Here is a 24863-nt window from a genome sequence, read left to right on the forward strand (position 1 = left end):
TGGATCTCAGCCACTGATCCTAGCTCCTCCTTGACCCCAATGCCTTCTCCATCTTTGAAAGCTGGACTCAACTTGGATGCTGGTTACAGCATAGATTCTATATTCTATCAACCAAAGATCACAGACACCAAACCCCCAACTTTGTGCACTCATATCTTCTTTCTCTGACCTTGCTGAGGCTGAGCACAATAGTCCGGGGCTGAGGAAAAGCCACCTTGCCCTGGCCTCTCAATTTCCCTCATCCCCATGTTTTGCTTGGTGATTCACTTTTTGCCCACAATGACCTCTCTGCATGTCCTCACCTCCTTTCATATCTGCCTCAGCTCTGAGCCATTCAGAAGTTTCATGTGCTTCACCCGTTAGCCTGTTTCCTGGACACTAATTTCAGTCACCCAGCTACAAGGAGGTCACTGGCTCTGGCTCTAAATCCTCTTCAGCCTCACTAGAATTTGCTTTCCTTTCCCTTTTCCTGCTTTCTATCCTCTAAATTATGCTTCTTTGTCTAGAATCACCACATAGAAAGAGTGTGTCATTACTCCCAGGCAGTAGCTGGCTTGGCATAACTGCTAAAGCTGGTTCAAGTTGAACTGCCTTAATGTGGATACCACCTGGCCCCCTGTCATCCCACCTTACTAACATTCTCAGAATCACCTGTTTTGGACTGGGTGTAAGGTGTAGCCATAGGAAAATGCCTTGTCCTTGACATCCAGGGTACAAGGGGATGGGTAGTGGTAAGAGTGGATCATCTGGATGTGCCTGGAAGTGGGTGGGAAATTTAGAGCCAGGAGAGTCAGCACCATTGAGAGCTGCACAAAATGTACTATTTACCTCAGCACACTTTATAGTCCCTCTTTATTTCCAATTATTCTGAACAGAAAGGAGGTTCAGAGATATCTCTGAAGGAAAGAAAAGTGGGCAAAAGCACAACCAGGTAGAATAGACCTACTTCCTCAGTAAGCAAACTAGGAAGTCCAGTGCTCACAAGGGAATAGAGCAGAGCTGGGTGTCACTATAGTGGGCATTATTGGGGAAGAAGTCAGGGCCACAATGTAAACACCCATGAGTTAATCCAGAATATAGAAGACACCAAAGGGAAGGAGATCCCCTTCCTCATGCTGTCTCTGCCTGAAGCCCCAGTGAAACGGGAGAGGGAAGTGTGTCCAGAACCTCAGGTAACCCACTTGCAGCAGTAATGGGGATGGAATGGAGGCAGAGCCATTTGGATGGGAAGTCACAGTTGCACTGAGGGTCAGTCACTGGAGGAGCTTGACATAATTTGCAGGGAAGAGTCCAAAGTGGCCGTGGCAACGTCCCCGCCACCAGCCCTCATCCACCATCTCGATGTCAGTAATGATGTCATCTGGATCAAAGGAAAGCTCATCACTTCCTTCTGGGGAGGAAATGGAGTGGATATTAGGATGGTCAAACAGGAATCCTGCCATCTTTCCCTGAGCCTACTCCAAGAAAACAGGCCTGGCCTTTTCTTGATGCAAGACTGGGCCTTTCCCTGATCCCCAGAATCCATCCCCTTCCTGTGTAGCAGAGGTCTCCAGGCATCAGGTCCCTCAGGCCACTCCCAACCTACCTCCTTGGTAGTCATACAGGGCAACAGCAGAGATCCCCATAGCCCCAGCTGGGCTGCCTGATGGTCCTACATAGTGAGAAATATACACATGGTCTCATCAACAAGGAGAAGGCAGAGACAGCTCCTGGTGGGCAATGGGGAAACTCGTCCTCCTCTTCTCCTAGACTTGACAAAATTGAGGAGTTGCTTCTCCCCCATTCATGCCCCACTCACCAGCCATGGCGGAGGGAACAGGGGGATCCTCAGGCTCCAACACATCCTCATAGTCCCCCTCAGGATCATTATCCTGCTCCTGCCTCTCCCCAACATCCTCATAGTCATTCTCAGGCTCAGGTTCAGCTTCATACACTGGCTCTTCCTTCAACTGGAAGCCTTCTGGAGTTCTAGGAGGCAGAGCTGGGGGTTCTTCACTATCACTATCCTGAGAAAAGATAGTGTGGAGCAGGTGACTTCCACTCACCAGGAGGAGTCAGCAGAGGCTTGGTGGAGGACTCAGACTCCACCTTTACCACCTGACCACTCATGCCCTCCACCTAACAGCCTCTTCTCAGGAACACAGTCTGTTATCCATCTTCATTCTGCAACCTCCTCCCATGCCCACTCACTCAGAACACCTACCTAGGAATAAGGGCAGGAAAATGGAAAGCAATTCCCTGGAAGCCCAGGGAAACACTGAAGCAAAAGCATATTGTTGGGATTGCACAGCTAAGATAAGCAGTTGTCCTAGTTTGTCCAGAACTAGGGAGTTTTCCAGAATGCAGGACCTTTCACTGCTAAAACCAGAACAGTTCCAGGTAAAGCAGGATGTTTGGCCACTATACAACTTACCTTCCTAAGACAGGAGGAAATGGAATGGGGGCAGAGAGTCTTGGGGCTCTGCTTACCTCTGGGGCATTCTGCCTCATGGGCAGGGAGGGCACTTGGCACTCTCTGCTAGTTCTCACAGGCTGAGGCTCTCGTGGTGGAAGACTCTCTGCTGGAGGCCAGGCCTAGGGAGAACAAGCACCCACCACCTTCACCCACAATTACTAGGTACATCCCTCCTGCTCTCTGCCAGTCCCAATGGAACTCATCCCTCAAGATGGGCCCCAGCCTGAACTGATGGCTCCTTCCTCTTGGATCCTGCAGGAATGACTGGTTGTAGTGGCTGTGACCTGCCTTCCATTGTACTACATATAGCTTAGTGTTCACTTGTTTGTTTTCTGATGTTGTTGGTATATGAGTCCCAGCTACACAGATGACTGAATCTTCCTGAGGTCAGGGACAGCTGACTCTGCCTAAAACAGGAAGGCCCATCATTTTCTGCCCATCATTTGAACCCCTCTGGTTCTGTCTAGGAAAAAGATACTAGGTGAGGACCCTGGAGGGCCAGGCTCACCTCTGAGGAGATTTTCTTGGGCAACGGGGCTGGCACTGCTGGCTCTACCACAGGCATCACTGGCTGCTGAGCCTCTTGGCTCATCTTCACCACAGCCTTTCTCTCCTGTTGCTGCCTGGCCATCTGCTGTGCCTTCTCCTCTTCCTCTCGCTTTCTCTTCTCCTCCGCCATGGACTCAAATTTTGCCTTCAGTCCTCGGGCACCACTGGAAGCTGTAGACACAGGCAAGAATTAGGATTGACTTGGATTGGGAGTGGAGGAAAGAGTGGCACTTGAAGGAAGAAGAGGAATCAGTTAAATATCCAGAAGAGAAGATGGGGAGGGGACTCATGGAGAAAGAAAGAAAGAGGTAGTGTTGGAGGAACCAAGGGGTTATAGGAGGATGTTTTGAACCCTAGATTTCCATCTAGCCATCTGGTGTGACCTCAGACTTTTGCCTTTCTAAATTATAAACCTTGGTTCCCTAAGTAGCCCACTTTCCTTAAATATGTATGCCCTCTAGCCATCAGCATCCTCGGCCCATCCCAAGCTCCTACCCCTGCATACCCTTCCCAAGTAGTTCTCCATTCCTCCCTCCTGCATTCTCTATCCCCAACTCCCTCCCTAATGCCACTCTATCACTTGACCAGATTTTTTTAGGAGACAGATCTCGTAATATGAGGCCAGGGATCAAGTCTCTCTCAGATAATCTATGCAATTAAAGGCAGGGAGGAGATAGACTCAGAAGGAGAAAGCGGAAATCGGAGATCACAGAGGAAACAGATTCACCAGCTTCTATGGGTGTCGTCTTCTTATAAGCTGTGGTTGGGGCCTCCATCTCACTAAAGCCGACAGCACTCTGCAAATTGGGAGAACAGTATGTGTAGTATGGGGAGGGACAGGGTGGCAGTGACTTAGAAGGCAGTACTGGGGGTTGGGACCACAGTAGGAAGTGACCCTTAACCATGTAGGTCTTAACAGTTGTACAAGGTCCCATTATTCTTCTGTGGCAGAGAGAGAGAGGTAAATAAGTTTTATACAGGTAGGTTTGGTGGCTCCTTTTGAAAGCTCAGTGTACTTTGAATCACATGTCTTGAGCCTAGAATGCAGCAGGGCCCCTGGCCAATGCAGGAGGAGTTTGGGTCAACAGTGACATGGACTGGGAAGAGACTGAGGATTGGGTTAAGCAATACCAAACAATCCACAAAATTGCACAACACCACCTTTCCCTGGGGTTTATTTCTCTTCTCTGTCTCTCCCTGCTGCACTCCACTTTCCTCACTTAAACCTCAGGTTGTGGAATCATGTCCATCAGACACTGAAGGCAGTCCATGGGGACGATCACAGAAGGACAGGCTCAGGGCACCCAAAATCACTGTGCTTTCCTTCCACCGCTTTGTTTCTCACTCTTCTGTGTACTTCCCTAAACATAGGGGACCCTTCTCAAGACACTAGTGTTCTGGTGCATTACCTTATCCACTCGGTCCTTCTGGATTCCATACTGGCCACCAAAGCCCTTGGCATAATCTGTGGGACAGGAAGTTCTGAGAGTCAAACCAGGAGATTAAAATACTGGGGATGGGTGGGGAAATGGAACAATGAGAAGAAGGGCCAGAAGACAAGAATGTGGAAGACAGAGATACAGGAGGGACTCCAGCGGTGGACTCCTCCCACAGGGCCAGATTTTCCAGCTTCTCAGAGCAGGCCCCAGTGAGAGCCTTTCTGCACAGAACCAGCTCCAAGTCCCTGAGCCAGCATGTGGCAAGCTCCGGCCCGCCCACAGGTTGCTTCAGAGACCAGGACAGGGCAGCCAGGGACTTCCCCAAGCAGCCCAGCTCCCTCCAGTGGGAAGCGCCTTTCTAGGCTAGCTTCTCGGAGCAGACCGCCCAGTGAGAGCCTTTCTACACAGAGCCAGCCACAAGTCCCCAAGCCAGCGGAGACCTCCACACCGCAAGCAGCCTTTGGGACCAGGGCAGGGCAGCCAGAGACCTCTCCAGGCGGCCCTGCCCCCTCCAGCCACAGGCTTTTTCCACGGGGTGATCTAAGATGGCAGACTAGAGGGTGACTGCATTTCTAGTCGCTCCAGAACCCAGTTTTCAAGAAGGGGACGCATTGAGAGACTCGAACAAAACTAGAGCCACAGGGTGAGTCTCCCCCACCCGGTGAAGCTTAGCCTGGCCCGAGTACTCTAAGCCTATTAGAGTAGGGCAGGGTAGCTAGAGTCTTCCCCATGCAGCCCTGCCCACTCCAGCGGTGGGCTCCTCCCACACGACAAGCTTCTCGGAGCAGGTCCCCCAGTGACAGCCTTTCCACACAGAGCCAGCTCCAAGCCCTGGAACCAGTAGCGAGCTAGGGGCACCTTTCTTCGGAAGCACTGCATTATCAAGTTACTCTAAGACTTCAGGCTACTGAAGGCTGGGAGGTGATACACTGGAAATCTACAGGGACACTATAAGCCAATAGAGGAAATCTGCAATATCACAGAGTCCCACTGACATCTGACTAACATGAGAAAACAAGGGAAGAAAATGTCCCAAACAAACCTAGATACTATACCAATAAAACCCAATGACAGCACAGCAGAAGAAATGTCAGAAAGGGAGTTCAGAATGTACATAATTAAAACAATCAGGGAAGCAAACGAGGAGATGAAAGAGCAAACGCAGGCATTAAATGATCACACCAATCAACAATTAAAAGAGCAAATACAGGAAGCAAGAGATCATTTCAATAAAGAGTTAGAGATACTGAAAAAAAAACCAAACAGAAATCCTTGAAATGAAGGAAACAATAAACCAAGTTAAAAACTCCATAGAAAGCATAACCAATAGGATAGAACACCTGGAAGACAGAACTTCAGATATTGAAGACAAAATATTTAATCTTGAAAACAAAGTTGACCAAACAGAAAAGATGGTAAGAAATCATGAACAGACTCTACAAGAATTATGGGATATCATGAAAAGGCTAAATTTAAGAATTATTGGGATTGAGGAAGGCTTAGAGAAACAAACCAAAGGAATGAGTAATCTATTCAATGAAAAAATATCAGAAAATTTCCCATCTGAAGAACGAAATGGAAAACCAAGTACAAGAGGCTTATAGGACTCCAAATATACAAAATTACAACAGACCCACACCAAGGCACATTATTATGAAAATACCTAACATACAAAATAAACACAGAATTTTAAAGGCCGCGAGAGAAAAGAATCACATTACATTCAGGGGGAAACCAATAAGAATATCAGCAGATTTTTCAATACAGACCCTAAAAGCTAGAAGGGCCTGAAACAACATTTACCAAGCCCTGAAAGAAAACGGATGCCAACCAAGAATCTTATACCCAGCAAAACTTACTTTCAGATTTGACGATGAAATAAGATCCTTCCATGATAAACAAAAGTTAAAGGAATTTACAAAAAGAAAGCCAGCATTGCGGAACATTCTCACCAAAATATTCCATGAGGAAGAGATGAAAAACAACAATGCAAATCAGCAACGGGAGAAACTAGCCTAAAGGAATAGCCAAATAAAGGGGAAACCAAATCATGTCAAAAAACAAAAATGAGTCAAATGACTGGGAATACAAATCATATCACAAGAATAACCCTGAATGTTAATGGCCTGAACTCATCAATCAAAAGACATAGACTGGCAGAATGGATTAAAAAGAAAAATCCAACAATATGCTGCCTGCAAGAGACTCATCTCATAGAAAGAGATACCCACAGACTAAAGGTGAAAGGATGGGAAAAAACATACCATGCACACAGACACAGCAAAAAAGCTGGAGTATCCATCCTCATTTCAGATAATGTGGACTTCAAGCCAAAACTAGTCAGAAGGGATAAAGAAGGACATTACATACTGCTTAAGGGAAGCATAAATCAGCAAGACATAGCAATCATAAACATCTATGCCCCGAACATTGGCTCATCCATGTACATCAAACAAATCCTTCTCAATTCCAGATCAAACAGACCACAACACAATACTACTAGGTGATTTTAACACACCTCTCTCACCGCTGGATAGATCGTCCAAACAAAAATTGAATAAAGAAACCATAGATCTCAATAACACAATCAACAATTTAGACTTAACCGACTTATATAGAATATACCATCCAACAAAGAACAAATACACTTTCTTCTCAGCAGCACATGGATCCTTCTCTAAAATAGACCATGTTTTATGCCACAAAGCTACTGTTAGCAAATACAAGAAGATAGAGATACTACCTTGTACTCTATCAGATCATAATGGATTGAAATTAGAAATAAATGACAGAATAAAAAACAGAAACTTCTCTAATACCTGGAGATTAAATAATACACTATTATACGATGAATGGATAACAGAAGACCTCAGGAGGGAAATAAAAAAAATTCTTAGAAGTACACGAGAACAAGGACACATCATATCAAAATCTCTGGGACACTATGAAAGCAGTACTTAGAGGAAGATTTATTTCATGGGGTGCATTCAACAAAAGAAGTAGAAATCAACAAATAAACGACTTAACACTATAGCTCAAAGCCCTAGAAAAAGAAGAGCAGACCAACATCAAAAGTAGTAGAAGACAGGAAATAATTAAAATCAGAGCCGAAATCAATGAAATTGAAACAAAAGAAACAATCGGAAAAATTAACAAAATAAATAGTTGGTTCTTTGAAAAAATAAACAAAACTGATAAACCCTTAGCCACACTAACAAAGAGAAAGAGGGAGAAAACTCAAATTACTAAAATTCGGAATGAACAAGGAAATATCACAACAGATTAAATATTTTGTCTTCAATATTTTGTATTTGCAGTGAAATACAAAACATAATTAGAAGTTATTTTGAAAATCTATACTCCAACAAAACAGAAAATCTCGGAGACATCAACAAGTTTCTAGAGACATATGAATTAGCTAAACTGAACGAGGAGGACATACACAAATAAATCAATTTCAAGCAATGAAATAGAAGAGGTCATCAAAAGCCTACCAACAAAGAAAAGTCCGGAACCAGATGGGTTCTCAGCCGAGTTCTACAAAACCTTTAAAGAAGAGCTCTTTCCAATACTTCTCAAAGTATTCCATAAAATAGAAGAGGAGGGAACCCTCCCAAACTCATTCTATGAAGCCAATATCACCCTGATAACCTAAACCAGACAGAGACACATTGAGGAAAGAAAATTTCAGACCAATATCTTTAATGAACATTGACGCAAAAATCTCAACAAAATTTTAGCAAATCGCATACAAAAATATATTAAAAAGATAGTGCACCAGGATCAAGTGGGTTTTATCCCAGGGAGCAAGGTTGGTTCAACATCCGGAAATCAATAAATGTCATTCACCATATCAACAGACTAAGAGTTAAGAATCACATGATTATTTCAATAGATGCAGAAAAAGCATTCGATAAAATACAGCATCCCTTCATGCTCAAAACTCTAGAAAAAATTGGGGTAGTGGGAACATTCCTTAACATTGTAAAGGCTATCTACACTAAGTCCATGGCCAATATCATTCTGAATGGTGAAAAAGTGAAAGCATTCCCGCTAAAAACTGGAACAAGGCAGGGATACCCTCTTTCACCACTTCTATTCAACATCGTTCTTGAGACTCTAGCCAGACCAATTAGACAAACCAAAGAAATTAAAGGGATACGAATTGGAAAAGAGGAACTCAAACTATCCCTGTTCGCTGATGACATGATTATATATTTAGAGGAACCTGGAAATTCCACCAGAAAACTCTTAGAACTCATAAGTGAATTTAGTAAAGTAACAGGTTACAAGATCAATGCTCATAAATCCAATGCATTTTTATACATAAGTGATGAATCTTCAGCAAGAGAAATTAGGAAAACTACCCCATTCACAATAGCATCAAAAAAATAAAATAAAATACTTGGGAATCAATCTCACAAAAGAGGTGAAAGACCTCTACAATGAGACCTACAGAACACTAAAGAAATTAAAGAAAACCTTAGAAGATGGAAAGATCTCCCATGTTCTTGGATAGGAAGAATTAATATTGTCAAAATGTCCTTGCTACCAAAAGTGCTGTACAGATTCAATGCAATTCCAATTAAAATCCCAATGGTGTACCTTACAGAAATAGAGCAAGCAATTATGAAATTCATCTGGAAGAATAAGAAACCCAGAATAGCTAAAGCAACCCTCAGTAGAAAGAGGGAAGCAGGGGGTATTGCAATACCAGATCTTCAACTCTATTACAAAGCAATAGTAACAAAAACGGCATGGTATTGGTACCAAAATAGAAAGGTAGATCAATGGTACAGAATAGAGGACATGGACACAAACCCAAATAAATACAATTTTCTCATACTAGACAAAGGGGCTAAAAATATGCAATGGAGAAAAGATAGCCTCTTCAACAAATGGTGCTGGGAAAACTGGAAAACGATATGCAACAGAATGAAATTAAACCCCTATCTTTCACCTTGCACAAAACTCAACTCAAAATGGATTAAGGACCTCGGAATCAGACCAGAGACCCTGCATGTTATAGAAGAAAAAGTAGGTCCAAAGCTTCAACTTGTTGGCTTAGGATCAGACTTCCTTAACAGGACTCCCATAGCACAAAAAATAAAAGCAAGAATCAACAACTGGGATAGATTCAAATTAAAAAGCTTTCTCTCAGCAGAGGAAACTGTCAGTAATGTGAAGAGAGAGCCTACAGAGTGGGAGTGCCACTCATGCTTCAGATAGAGCGCTAATTTCCAGAGTCTTTAAAGAACTCAAAAACTCTACACCAAGAATACAAATCATCCAATCAACAAATGGGCTAAGGAAATGACCAAACACTTCACAGAAGAAGATCTACAAGCAATCAACAGATAAATGAAAAAATGTTCAACATCTCTAGTAATAAGAGAAATGCAAATCAAAACTACCCTAAGATTTCATCTCACCCCAATTAGAATGGCAATTATCAAGAACACAAGCAACAATAGGTGTTGGCAAGGATGTGGGGAAAAAGGTACACTCTGGAAAGCAGTATGGAGATTCCTCAGAAAGCTTGGAATGGAACCACCATTTGACCCAGCTATCCCACTCCTTGGCCTATACCCAAAGGACTTAAAATCAGCATACTACAGAGATACAGCCACATCAATGTTCATAGCTGCTCAATTCACTTTAGCCAGATTGTAGAACCAACCTAGATACCCTTCAGTTGATGAATGGATAAAGAAACTGTGGCATATATACACAATGGAATATTACTCTGCCATGAAGAATGATAAAATTATGGCATTTGCAGGCAAATGGATGAAATTGGAGGATATCATGCTAAGTGAGATAAGCCAATCTGAAAAAACTAAAGGACGAATGATCTCGCTGATAAGTGGATGAGAATATATAATGGGGGGTAGGAAGGGTCAGCGTTAGGGTTAGGGTTAGGTTTAGGTTTAGGAATAAGGAGGGTGGTAAGAATGGAGGAAGGAAGGACCGTATAGAGGAAAAAGAGGGGTGGGGTGGGGAGGGAAAAAAAAAAACAGAATGAATCAAACAACATTGACCTATGTAAATTATGATTTTTAGTTAAAAAAATGGACAAAGTCTAAGGAGTAGGCTAATGAAAGGACATTAAAAAGACATGATGTCTATATGCAGAATTGGACCCAAGATCAGAAAAGAAATGCTATATGAGACTTTTTGGGAAAAGTAGCAAAATTTGAATGTGGTCTACATATTAAAGAAAGGGCAATAAATAAAATGCTTCATATTGTTAATATAAAAAAAAAGAGAGATACAGGAGGAAATGTGAGAATCTGAGGATATAGAGAGAGGCATGGATGGAAAAGGGGAAAGGATGGGGGGCAGGGAATTGGGAGAGAATGGAGAAGAGAGAAATGGAAACAGGGAAACAAAAAAAAAGTTAAAAAATAATGGGAAATGTAACAAAACAAAACTAACCAAAACAAAAAAGAGGGAAAAATAAGGTGAGCTCTCCAGCTACCCCTCTACATTCCAGGGAAGAGGTAAACTGTTTTGTCCCTTGTGAGGCAGAAGGGACTGTAAGACTCATAACCAAGCCACTGTGTGGCCATCACCCAGCCTGTCTCCATCCCTTCCCCAGTAACCCCTTCTTTTGGCCTCCTCCTCTGCTCTGCTCCTAATCCTGCTGTTGTCTTCTTCACCCCTCCACGTCTCCCCTTTCCCACCCACTTACCCTCCACTCCACCCCACCTGCCTTTACTGCACATCTGTCCGTAGATCAGCTTCCAGACAGGATGGAAGGAGGGCCCTGTGCTACTCTGTGACCTCCCTCCTCTCAACCCCAACTCACCTCTCTGGGACTCGTGTTTCTCCGTCTCTCCCTTATAGTCATATCCCAGAGCTGCTTTGTCCCGCTTATCCGTCTCCACCCCATAACGGCCACCAAAGCCTCGAGAGTAGTCTGGGGTTGAAAGGGCAGTCTGTTAAACCTTAAGAGACTGTTATTAACTCTCTAGAATAGAGGAATAGAAGATTTTAGTTTCAGTTCATTACAAGAAAAAAGAATTAAAGAAAACTTTATCTGTCTCATGGAAAGCAATAAAGGGAACAGAGAGAAGCAAGCACACACTAGGATTAGAGTGGATAAAGTAGTGGTAGGGAGAGGCAGGTCCTGGAGCAGGGACACAGGGGCAGCTGTAGGAAGGTGAAGTCAGTGGAGGATCCAAAAAGCAAAGTGGAACTGCAGGTTCTTGCCTCTCTGAGATGTGTGTTTCTCCACTTCTCCTTTGTAGTCAAAGCCCACTGCTGACTGCAGAGAAATGGACAGAGAACTGGTTAGAGTCAGAGCTGTCAGTCCCCCACCACCCTCAGCACTGACTTTCCCTTACTCCAGGTTCAGCCCCAAAGTTAGCTCATAGGGGCTCAGGGATGGGGTGGGGCTTTAACATAGAAACAGGTAGAATCCTGTCAGGCCAGTGTCCGGTGGTGTGCTACAGAGCGGTGAGCATGACTCTGTACACAGCTCTAGATCACATCCTGCTTCCCCTGTTCATAGTTGGTTAGCTTGAGACACTGATCCTTAATATGACCGAGCACCAGTCTCTAATATGACATGAAGAGTGGCATACCTGCTGTGCCTCTCTTCACCATAAAATGCAAGAAAAACTCCCTCTTCATTTAGAGTAATAGGACAATAAAATGGAACAAGGTATATATATGAGTCTGCATTGAGTCACTCACTAAATCATTGTGTTTCTTCCTGAGAATTCCTCACAAAATCAGAAAATAGGTATAAAAGTGCCTTGCAAACCATTTTGCACATGAAAGAAATATTTATCCTATTCCTGGTTGGTTATATGCTGCCTCTCTTCTTTCATAACTCAGCAATGAGACATGAAGATGCAGATTTTGATGGGATGGGAGAAACCGTGAGAATCTGGATCCTACCTGACCCCAGAACTAGGTGAATTGGCCAGGGGACCTAACATCACCTGGGGGCTGCATCTCCATTGGCACAGTAACTAGGAGCCATGAAGTAAGTCTAAGTTTTGCATCTCAAGAACTAATTAGTAAAGTGTTCTTTCTTGATTTACATGACACACACATTGTTCAGGTGATTCCCTTGTGGCTTGTAAAGCAGACATGTAACAATAAGAGATTAGGCAGAGACCAGCAGAAGGCGAGCCAAGATGGAACAGGAAATTCCATCCTGTTTATAGAACATTACAAGTTCCCTGTGCCCTTATTGCCTTAAAAATCACCTTCTGAATTTTCCCTTTCTTTATAGCATGCTTTGTACTTCACAGGTTTTATGTCAGCTTCCCCCTGACCCTCTCCACCATATAAACAATTAACATTCTAGTACTTAGTTTTATGGATTCAGAATCACATAATTAACAACTGCTGGAAAATAAAACAACAAAACTGAGTTAGCTGTGAAGATGTCCTCTCTCTGTGCAGCTGTGGGGAAGAGAGACCAGCCTGCACCATAAAATATGAGTTCAAAGAATCTCATTAAAGAAGGCATGGAACAGAGAGCTTCAATGAATTAGCAATTTTCCTCTCCTGTCCACCTTGACATCCTGTAATTGTATTGTAGGGGTATATATATTTTTTTCTTTTAAACTACTCTTTGGTACAAAGGAGTCTTTGTAAACACTCAGACTTCAGAGATTAAAGCTAAATCCTGTGAAAAGTACCCTTAGCCTCTGAAAATCATTGGGATCCTAAGTAATTGTTTTACTAGATTATGGTAAAATAATTATACTATGGTAATAATATATAAGTTGACATCTCTGTTTTCCTGAAATGCATAAATTTTTATAAGGTTTTGATGTCAGGCCAAAAGAGGAGCTTTGGAAAAAATTTCTCCTCATGAGGACAGGTATAATAAAAACCAGTGATTTTCCCCATGCAGTGGCGCATGCCTATAAAATCCCAGTGTCTTGGGAGGCTGAGGCAGGAGGATCAAAAGTTCAAAGCCAGCCTCAGCAACTTAGTGAGGCCCTAAACAAATTAGCAAGACCCTGTCTCAAAATTAAAAATAAAAAGGGCTGGGGATGTGGCTCAATGGTAGAGCATCCCTGGGTTCAATCCCCAGTACCAAAAACAAACAAATAAACAAACAAAAATGAAACCATGACTTGAGGAAATCTTATTCAGAGAGCTGGAGTCTTTGCCTCAATTTTTTATTTTCTGCAGTGATAGAACGGAAATGCGGGCCTCACACAGGCTAGGCAAGTGCCATACTACTGAGCTACACCCAAGCCCCTGTTCCATTTAAATGAATGCCTTGGAGTTCAGCACATGGCCTCCAAGACTGGCACCAAGGAATTTGCTGAGGGACTTCATGGGGACTAGCCCTGTGATGGTGCCACACCTAAATAGTATCCACTGCCTCCAACTCACATTCAGGGTGAGTGCTGCAGGTCCCCCATGATTTAAGGAGGATGGCGCCGGGAGCAAGTCACCACTTACCTTGTCTGCCCTGTCCCTCTCTACTCCAAATTTGCCCCCAAAGCCTTTGGCAGCATCAGTCTGTGAAGAGTGCTTCTCCACTTCAGCGACATACTCATGACCCACGGCACTCTGATAACAATTAAGAATGAAGGAGTAAAAGGTTTAAAATGACCTTGAAACCATAGAGAGATGCAACGGGATATCAGAACCTAAGAAAAGTTCACACTGGAGCAGGCCTGCAGCCTCTGAGAGTGGTACCGAGGAGTATGGGATGAGAGGAGGACATTTTCTGACCGTGCACATCCCTGATTCTTGAGGACAGAGCTGGGTAGGAGGATCAATGTTCAAACCAGAAATAAATAGCATTAAAACAATGGCCTTGTGCATCAATACAGAAATGAAGTAAATTCTGAACTTTTCTCCAATATTTAATATGTAATATATATATATACAAAAAGATCACTAAATACACAGTAAAGAAAATGAGATGTTGAACAAAGACATAATATATAGGCATTTAAAAGCAATAAATGATTCTAAAACCTATCTTTCTCTTCTCCACTTGTGTACTCCCTCTTGTTGGTGTAGGATTTACAGTATGCCTCAGGCTTCCTCTATTCTAATATTTGTCCTCTATTTTCTGCCATCTATATCTTAGGTGTTAAGATTAGAAAAAATTGATAAAAACTACATGCAGACATTCTATTTTTTAAGCCCAAATGCATACTGTACTTTTAAACAAGTTTTAAACCATAAAAGCAATAAACAAGTCGATTTTTTTTTTTTTTTTTAAGCAAATCTCTCCTTTGCAACTCACCTTGTCCATTCGGTCTCTTTCCACTCCAAACCGACCTCCGTAGCCATGGGATGCTTTGGGCCCTGATTCCATCTCTTTCTTCTTAAGAACATCATGTTCCTCTGACACTTTGTTCCTCAACTGGTGGATGCTGGAAATAACCACATGATCAAGACTCACCTAGCACAATGAACCCGTTCTCCCAGAAAAATGGAAATCTTGAGGTCTGTTTATTGGTAGCAATGACCTGAGTCCCCAAAATATGCTAGTGATGAGTCTGGGAGTAAGAGAGAGCAGTATGACCTGTATACCATACACTGATTTAAACTCTCCAGAAGTCAATAGTATTTCCTCTAGTTTGTTATTTTGCTCACTAAAATAACCTTCTGATCTTTAATACCATTTTTTCATGATCTCGAGTCTTAGAGGACAACTGTACCTATATTATAATAACTGAGACATCGTCTTCCTCTCTGAATGGACCTGCTTTCTACCAGTTAAGTGATCTGTCTCAAGAAGCATAAAGATATTCACATACCCTCAGGCCCACACATTCTAATCCTAGGAGTCTACCCTGGAGAAATAATTTTAAGTATAGTAAAGCTTAATGTCTAATGACTCATTGAAACGTTGTACATAACAGCAAAAAAAAAAAAAAAAAAAAAAACAGGAAACTACAAGTCCAGTAAAAAATAGTTTAGAAAATTGAAAGGTTAACCTTCAATAGCATACTGGAAATCATTAAAAATGATGCTTATAAAAGTGCAGTATTAGGGAAATTTATTTATGCATTAGTATTTTGTGAATATTTCTGTCAAGAATCAATATCTTCTGACTCTCTCCTACCCAAGCCAGATCATTCCTGAGAGAACCAATAATAAACAGAAACTAATAATATCCACTTATCCTTAACTGTTATAACAGTTTGAGGTTCAAATAACAGATTTGGGACACCCCTATCCCTAAGAGCAAGTGGCACCCAGGGAGCCATCCTCTCTCACTGCACACTCACTTCCATCTTTACCATGAACGTGACTGCAGCACTTAAAAAGGTGGACAGTCACCGTGGTCAGTGGGTTTGGCCTGAGGATATGAAACCATAGATCTGCACCAGCACCATCAGGTGACAATGAGGACTGAAATATACCTGGGGGCACATACAGAGACTCTGGGGATTTTTAGAAACATTTGGGCAAGAGAAACCTAAGTAAGAAATTTAACCTTTTGCAGCAAGTAATGAAGATTTTAGGTACTGAGACAGTGATGTCCCTGGTACTTCATGAGCTCAGGTAGAATGGCTACAGGTAGAATGGCCATCTCACAGTGGAAATGCTCTTCTTTCGTGGAAGAATAGATCCATCTGGTGGCCTTGTGGGATAATCCCACTGAAGGTCTTTTTAAAAAGCCTTTTTAGCTTTAGCCACAGTTAATTTTAGAAGGCTGGCTACAAACCAGATGAAATTAATCTAAGTGTTGGAAGAACCCTCTGTTCCCATGCCTCCTCTAAACCCTCTGGCAGCAGCGAAAGCAGAGATCCTGTGTTGCTAGTTCAACAACACCAACACTTCAGAACGACTGTGTCAGAAAAGTTGTGGGAACCAAGAACAAGTAAATCACTCTCCCATGTTTCCCAACTGAAAGATTCAGATGAAGAATGAAGAAAATGAGGCCAATCGTTTCTTTCAATTAAGAAATATCTACTGAGTTTTAATGAGCTTAGTGATTATTAAGCAGATCATAACTATATTATGTTGAAACAAGTTTTTAAAAAGGGATTAGAAAAATGATATTCAGAAACACCCACTTAATGAATGTCAGAGGCTAGCCAGAGGATTATGCCAATCAATAGACCATATCATTTGAATGAAAATGCAGTCAGAGGAAAATAACACTTTTCATTACCTTCTTTAGGATATACCTGAATCCATTCTGAAAAAGGTCTTAATATAGCATTAATTTATTCAATAAATATTAGTTAAACTTTTTTGAGTGAGGCACTGCAGGCTGAGGACACAAAGATGATTAATCTATTGAAGTATAGTGGTCAGGTGAGAGTAGAGAGAAAAACCAAAAATTATGCCAAGTACACCCAAGAAACATTTGACACATTAACTCTCAGATGTCTATTTAAATTTGTTGAATATTTTAGATTAATAAAGTAATGAAGAATATGGGAACCAAGCAAAATCCAGGACTTCAAGATGAACTAAGAGAAAAGACAGAGATTTGATTTTTTTAAAGTTGTTCTGAAAGTGAGCGGTTCTGACTATGTACACTGTGTATGCTATATATACTGTGATCACATATATGGAAAGATCCACAAACAAAAATCTACAAGAACTATTTAGCCAGATCACAGAATACAAGGAAACTATGCCAAAATCAATTTATTTCTATATACTAGCCATGGACATTTAGAAATTGAAACCTAAAAATAAATGTAAGTTACAGTCACATAAAATAATATGAAATATTTTAGGATAAATTTAACAAGAAAGTAGGGCACAGTGGTGCATACCTGCAATCCCAGTGACTCAGGAGGCTAAGTCAGGAGGATCCCAAGTTTGAGGACAGCCTCACCAACTCAGTGAGATGCTGTCTCAAAATATTTAATGGTTGGGGATGTTGCTTAGAGGTAAAGGACCTTAGGTTCAATCCCTAGTACCACCACCAAAGGAAAAAAAAGTATAAGATCTGGTCACCAAAAACACTTGTAAAAATTTAAAGAAGATCTAAATAAATGAATAGATAGCCCAGGTTCATGGATTGGAAAACTGAATATCATTAAGATGTCAATTCTCCCCTCAAATGATCTATAGATTCACTGCAATCCCAATCAAAAGCTCGACAGGCAAATTTTCTTTTTGTTTTCTAGAAAAACACCCCTCTTCCACTGAGTTATACCCTTAAACCTAATTCCAATTTCTAGAGGTTGCCAGGATCAGGGGAGCAAATAGACACATGATCTCCAGTCTATTCTAATAATGAACCTTATATCATATAAAAAAATACAGTGTGCTAAGTGGGGATCCAGAGCAGGGACAGGCTAGAAGCTGAGAAGGGATGAGGGGGAATGAGGCAGATCAAGTGGGAAAACAATGCTGTGGGCAGAGGGTCAGCAGGAGGGAGGAAGGTGGGGGGAAGTTGGCAGATGCCTGGCATGTTTGTAGGAACTTGAAGAGATTCCTTGTGAGTTGGGATCTTTGAGATCCATGTGGGTGTCTGGGGTTATGTGCAGAGAAAATAGGTAAGGAAGTGAGGGTCAGTATTAAGAGAAGTGGAGGGAAAGATGTGTGGGGAGAAATGTGTGGGGCAGAATGGGGTGGTAGGGGAAAGTAGAAGGGTCAGAACAGAGCAGGTGGGTCAGGAAGAAGCAAGGGATCCTTGTCCTCCTACATCGAAGAGTCAGGAAGAACACTGAGCAGGAGAGGACCGCAGTTAGATTGGGTTTTGGAAGGTTGTTATGGCTGAATCTGAGGGTAATGAAAGCAAAGCTTCCAGCAGAGGCAGGCCCTACAGCCTCCACGCTGCACACCACTGCTGTTCTGTGGGAGGAAATATTCAGAACACCAAGGACCAAGAAGACAAAAGGGAAGTGCAGGCTAGGGGCTGGCACCTCACTCCCATGCTGATAGGAGGTAGGGGACCTTGACTCTCTATGAGGCATTTTTGTAGGAATTGACTAGCTGATACTAAAATGTATGTTACTATAATGTCCTAGAATAGTAAAAAGTTGTTTTGTGTTTTTGTTTTTAAACAGGAAAGCGAAGATGGTGAACTATTTGATTTCATGACTTCTTAAAAGCTACAATAATCACTACAGTGTAGGATGCTGTCACCGTAGACATATAGCTAAATGAAATAGTATAGGCCAGAAATAGACCCACATGTATATAGTCAAAGATGCCAGCTAGTCAATGGGCAAATGATAGACTTTTGATGGTACATGACAACTGAATATCCATGTGGAAAAAAATTAACCTCAATATTGACTCATGATATACACTAACTCAAAATTGGATCATAGGCTTAAATGTGAAACCTAAAATTATATGCCAATTAAAAGAAAACACAGGAATAAAACCTCACAATTTCGGAGTAGGTGAAATTTTCTTAGACACAAAAAATGCTAACCATATAATTTGTTTTGATAAATTAATTTCTTCAGAATTAAAATCTTTTGTTCTTCAAACAATACCATTAATAAAATGAAAAGGTAAATGACACTCTGGTAGAAAATATTTGTAAAACATATATCTCACAAAACACCTAGACTCAAAATATGTTGACAACTTGGTAACAAGACAAACAATCCACTTTAAAGGGGAGACAAAGATTTAAACAGACACTTCAAAGACAGACAAAGATACATGAAAATATGCCCAATGAAATAATTTCACTGAAGAAATACAAATTTTAAAATCACCACATATCCACAAGAGAGGTTAAAATTAAAACTACTGACAAGGATGTGAAGCAACTGAAACCCATATATTGCTGGTAGAAATGAAAAATGGTAAATTCCTTCTGATAATAGTTTGATAGTTTCTCAGAAAGTTAAACATATACTAACTATGACTCAGCAATTCTGTTCCTAAATATTTCCCAAGAGAAATATAAATATATGTAAAGAAAAATATTTGTACCTAAGTGTTCATGTCATCCTTTGTGATAGACCCAAATGTATATCAATGGGATGGTCATACAAGGGGTCCTATTTGACAATAAAAAGGAACAAGACTTGCATACATAATACCATAGCTAGATCTCAAAAAACATGCTGAGTGAAAGAAGACAAAAGCAAAAGTACAATCCGTCGCTGGCTCTTTGTGGTTCCAAAATCCGTGGATATTTGTCACCGCCTGCAGCAACAACTTGCACGGGTCTTATGGGTGGTGGAGTGGAAACTGAGGCACTTCTATCTTTCTCTTTGGTGCACTGCTTTCTTGCTTGTTTATAGAGGATAGAGGAAATGAGGTTTACTTGCTTTGAGAGGAGAAAGAGAGAGACCCCGCTTATCAGAGAGAAAGAAACTTTGAAAGAAAGACAGGCTTTTCTCCGTTTCGCGATCTGCCTTCTGCCGCTGCCCCTACTCGCTGTGTTCTTTCTTCTGGTTTTTTTGCTAATGGCTGCTGTGGGGTGTCTTCTTCTCTCTGACTGCTTCTAATGGCTGCTGTGCATGTCTTTCCCTCTGGCTGCTTCTAATGGCTGCTATGTCTCTGTCTCGCTCCGCCTACACTTATATCACCTCCAGGACGAGGAGAGCAGGGCCACGCCTCTTACACAAAGATTAGGCCAGACGCTCTGAGCAGGCAATTAGTGCTCGAGAACACATGCGCATACATTGTGTGCGTGGACGAGAAAATCACATGAGTGTGCTTATGTCAATTAACCTTCTCGCTGCCGATGTGATCAGGCGCCATCCCGGCGCCGCCAACATGGCACAGCCCCCAACACAATCTATATCATTTTATTTATGTGAAATTCTAGGAGAGGCAAAACTATCTTATTTTAACAAAAAGCAGATCAGTTTTCTGACTGGGCAGGGGGTGGGGAAGGGGCATTGACTACAAAAAGGCACAGGGGAGCTTTTTATGGTAGTGGGAATATTCCATATCTTGATGGTTTTGGTGGTTATCAGTATGTATTATTAAAATTCACTGAACTGTTAGCTTATAACTATTATACATCAATAAAGTTGATTTTTTTAAAATAAGAAAGTAAAAAGAATATTAAATGAAAGACAGTCTTTAGGCACGCCTAAAGGGATTGATGCTTATGAATGTGACTATGGTATGTTCCATTTAGGTACTTAATACAAGGTATTTAGTCATCCTAAACAAACAGCAGGCTTAGGGAAAGGTAATATCCTAGCTCATTGGAATTTGCATTCCATTTCAACAAGAGGATTATGGACATGATATTATTATGTTCATTAGACAGAAACAATACAATATAGTGGTTAAGAATTCAGCCTGCAGCCAAGCGCAGTGGTGCACACCAATAATCCCAGAGACTCAGGAAGCCCAGGCAGAAGGATTACAAATTCGAGGACAGCTTCAGTGATTTAGTGAGGCCCTAAGTAACTTAGCAAGACACTGTCTCAAAAAAATAAAATAAAAATAAAAATTAAAAGGACTGAAGATGTATCTCAGTGGTAAAGTGCCCCTTGTTCAATCCCCAGTACAAAAAAAAAAAAAAAAGAAGAAGAAGAATTCAACCTACAGAGTCAGACTGAGCTGAATTCAAATTATTACCTGACAAATTGTTTAATTAATCAAATTATTCAAATTATTATTGGACAAATTGAGAAACATCTAAACATCTCTGTTTACTTTTCTGTGAAATCAGGATAACAATAGGATCTATGATATAGGGTTGTTTTGGAAAAACACTGCATTTTGTATGACAGGTAACAGTTCAATAAATGTTACCATTATTCTTATAGTAGAGCCATGGTTCTTCACAGCACTCCTGTGAGGTAAACAGGGCTGGTCTATTATTCCCTGTCACAAGGGGAAATAGAGTCAGAATGGTGACATAATTCTCTTCAATGCCCTGAGTCCCTTCATAGCAGAGCTCCTTAGATCTTCAGAATGCTCCTTCAGTACTCTTGGTTCTATGGCATTCTCCATTGCTGCTTGGTTTAAAATGTTAGGGTGCAAGCAAGTGGACAGTACTCCCGAGGCATGAGGATGTAACCTAATGGCCAGACAGGGTTCAGGAAACTCTGGGAGCCTCGTCTAGTGTCCTGCTGCTCAGAGTGTAGCCCACAAGCTCAACAACTTTTCTTCCACAATGAAATAAGAATAAAAATTGAGAATACGTATTTAGAAACTTTCACAGCAATTTAACATAGTAATCATATCTGTCAAATGTAAAAATAAAAATTGTGCTTGTATTTTCCATGTCATTTTTTTCATTTACTTTTCCAATGATGCAATTTTACAAAAATATCAGTCTGTGACAATTTGAAAACAAATGAGCAGACCAAAAACCTGGTTCTTTCCCAAAAGATAGTCTAAGAAACTATCTGAGAGTAGTAAGAGTCCTTACTGGTCAAGGAAAAAGTCACCGAAGAAGACGAGTGGGCAAGAGTGGAGAGAAAGGTGGAGGGAAGGGCCGCAGCCTTAGGAGATCAGGCAGATTCTTTATACAAAAGATGGAGGACAGAGAGGAGCATTTGATCTATTTTCTGAATTACCAAACCACTCCTCAAACTGAAGTTATTTAAGACAGACCTGAAAAAAACCCCTGTGGTGTGGGAGAAGGTGGTGAGATTAGTAAGAACAAGTCACTTCCTTTTCCTGCTTTGAGTCATGTCAACTCACAGCTACTGTTATCTCCGACTGCATCCCCCTCCCACCCCCAGCTCCAAAGTCCTCAGTGCTTCCCATCAGACCAGTGATTCCCATCAGACCATGAAGGTTGGCTTACAGCACACCAGCCAGAGAGAACCAGAGGATTAGGCACTGAATACTGGAATGTCCTCTAGAGGTCTTTTTGACCCAAATGACAAAACCAACTATCAGAGAGGATAAGAGACAGTCACTGGGCCTGTTACCAACAAAAATCAGACTTCTTACACCTTAGTAGCCTGGATAAATGGAAGGTGAGTAAGCTTTGTAGAAATATCTCTAACATTTATTCCATCAGATATAGATCCAGCTAGGTTAACAAGGATTTGTGCATGGTTACCACATTGTATGACTTCAAGTGACATCAGTCAAAGTGCTGTATACAGTGAAGCTATGTAACACCACAGTCTGGGTAAGAATGGTTTAGGAAGAGGGAAGCCTGTCATGTGTTCATGTTTATGTTAGATTTTTAGGGAGAAAATCTGATTAAACTAATCTATATTAATAGGAAAGAGAAATTACATCAATGACCTGCTAAGAAGTGCTGAGGACCACAGGAGACACTGACATATGCTATCCCTTTGAATTCTAATCATAGTTATTGTCATTCCCATTGATAAATAAGCTAAGATGTAAAGAGTTTATGTCTCTAAGTTCAAACAGCTAGTATTGGCAGAGCTGTGAATTGAATCTAAATCTATCTGATACCCTAAAGCAAACTCTTCCCATAGAGTCATGACAGGATTTATTAATTTAGATACCAGGGATTAAATCCAGGGTGCTTTACCACTAAGTCACATCCCCAGCCCTTTTCATTTTTATCTGAGAGTCTCACTAAGTTGCTTAGGGCTCACTGAGTTGCTGAGGCTGACCTGAACAACTTGTGATCCTGCCTCAGCCTCTCAAGTCACTGGGATTAGAGGCATGGGCCACCAAGCCCAGCCTTATGGCAGGATTTAGAAGTTAGAAGTCTTCCTGAAAATGTTCTCCTCCTACCAAGTAAGAGACAGGCACTGAGAGGGGAAGTTGCAAGAGGAGATTTCTTGCAAGTAAAAATGAGAGGATATTTCTTGCAAGTAAAAATGAATATTAGGCTATGATCTTAACAACCTCTAAAGGTCATTGCTAAAATAGTTTTAATCATCATGTTTCCAAGTGTCACATTTCCACATGTTACCATAAACAAGGCTTCTCACTTGTGTCAGATAGACAAGTACAAATGTGTATTTTAAGTCATTTGGACCAACTATGGAAGCTCATATTGTCCTTTTTACAGCATTTGTTCTGAACATTGACATTTTACTGAATCCTTCTTAGCCTATCTGAAGTCACCCTATATTCTAAGTACACGTTTAGATTTATGTGAAGAGATAGATGGGTGATGATAATGGTTGGATAGAGACCGATACACCCTCAGCATTGGAGACACCTTCTCTCTGAATCCTTTATGCCTGACTGACGGAAGGCCATTACTACAGGAGACTCCCCTGGGGGAAATAACAGGGTCTTAGATATAAAAGATCGATAATAAGGTCAGGGGGACAAGAGGGGAAAAATGAAATGGAAATACACAATGACACACACAGGGACACAAAAGACAGACTACAAAAATACAAATATACACAGGTTGGAGCAGTGGTGCATTACTGTAATCCTAGCTGTTGGGAGGCTGATGCAGGAGGATCACAAGTTCGAGACCAGCCTTGGACACTTGGCAAGAACTTGTCTCAAAATTTAAAAAGGGTTGGCGTGTAGGTCAGTGGTAGAGCTCTTGCCTAGCATATGCAAAGCCCTGGGTTCTAATCCCCACTATTGCAAAAATAAATAAATAAATAAACAAAATCAACGACCATATACACAGACATCAACTACTTTTCCCTCCCACATATTCCCCTGAGTGTCTGAGATTGCTTTGAGCTTTTCACATAATTCTCTTCCCCCTCCCAGTCCTTTTGGCACCTACTTGATGTGCTCTTTGCGTCCAGAGCCCTCGATGGTTTTGGCTCCCCACCGTTGCTCCTTCTCGGAGATGTCATTCTACAAAAGCATTGGACAGAAGTGTTGGCAGGAAATGCTCCATGCTGAGAGGGGACACACACTGCTACACAGACCCTTCAGGTTCCCTGAATCAGCTGCCTTCTTTGGTCAGGGTCTTTACTGGCATTCCCACTATGTTCGATTCCATGTAAAATCTAAGCTGGTGAGCTCTGAAACCTTAATTCCTACTCTGCATCCTTTACCTGTTCCTCTTCAGGTCTCCTACAACATCTCAACCCACCGGTATCACACAGGTCTAGCCAAATCCTGGATCATAGGTCAAACGAGACCAAGGTTCGCCTGCTCCTCAACTTTAGCATGGCCTATCAACCACACTGTCAAACTCATTCACCCTTCTCTCCTTCCCCTGTCACCTCACATCAGCTATCAAACATGTCCTCCTCATACACTAACCACCCTCCTGATCTATCCCACATGAGGACTCAGTCCCACGTGGTCCTCTTCTAAGGCCCCTCAAAAGTTGGAGAGTGACCTAGATGCACCCTCACCCTTCACCCTCCTCATTGTTCAAGAAAAACTACTTCCAAACTCACCACAAAGTCAGGGTCTGTGTCCCAGTCATCACCCTGGGTTTCCACGGAAACAGATACATCATGCCCCACTACCGACTTCCACATCTGAAGGTGACAGAAGACAGGAATAATTGGAAACAAAAAAGAATCAGGAGGGAAGACAAAAAGTCATTAAACACCCACCCACCCAGGGTGCCCAACAACAGATGGATAAAGAAAATGTAGTATGTATGCCCAATGGAATATTACTCCGCCATAAAGAATGAAATTATGGCA

The 24863-nt window shown here is 41.7% G+C and overlaps 1 protein-coding gene across 1 annotated transcript; it reads right to left on the bottom strand.

The window, feature by feature from the left end:
- Positions 1-835: 835 nt before the first annotated feature.
- On the bottom strand, positions 836-24692 carry HCLS1 (hematopoietic cell-specific Lyn substrate 1; the record flags this gene model as incomplete). Its single annotated transcript, XM_079155372.1, has 13 exons — positions 836-1390; positions 1586-1651; positions 1799-2000; positions 2470-2574; positions 2964-3175; positions 3732-3801; positions 4414-4469; positions 11255-11365; positions 11659-11713; positions 13882-13992; positions 14681-14810; positions 23981-24054; positions 24609-24692. The coding sequence occupies 13 exons, from the start codon at positions 24690-24692 to the stop codon at positions 1254-1256; spliced, it is 1413 nt and encodes a 470-aa protein (XP_079011498.1). The 3' UTR covers positions 836-1253.
- Positions 24693-24863: the final 171 nt, after the last annotated feature.

The sequence above is a fragment of the Sciurus vulgaris genome (assembly GCF_902686455.1).
Source record: "Sciurus vulgaris genome assembly, chromosome: 10".
Classification (NCBI taxonomy): domain Eukaryota; kingdom Metazoa; phylum Chordata; class Mammalia; order Rodentia; family Sciuridae; genus Sciurus; species Sciurus vulgaris.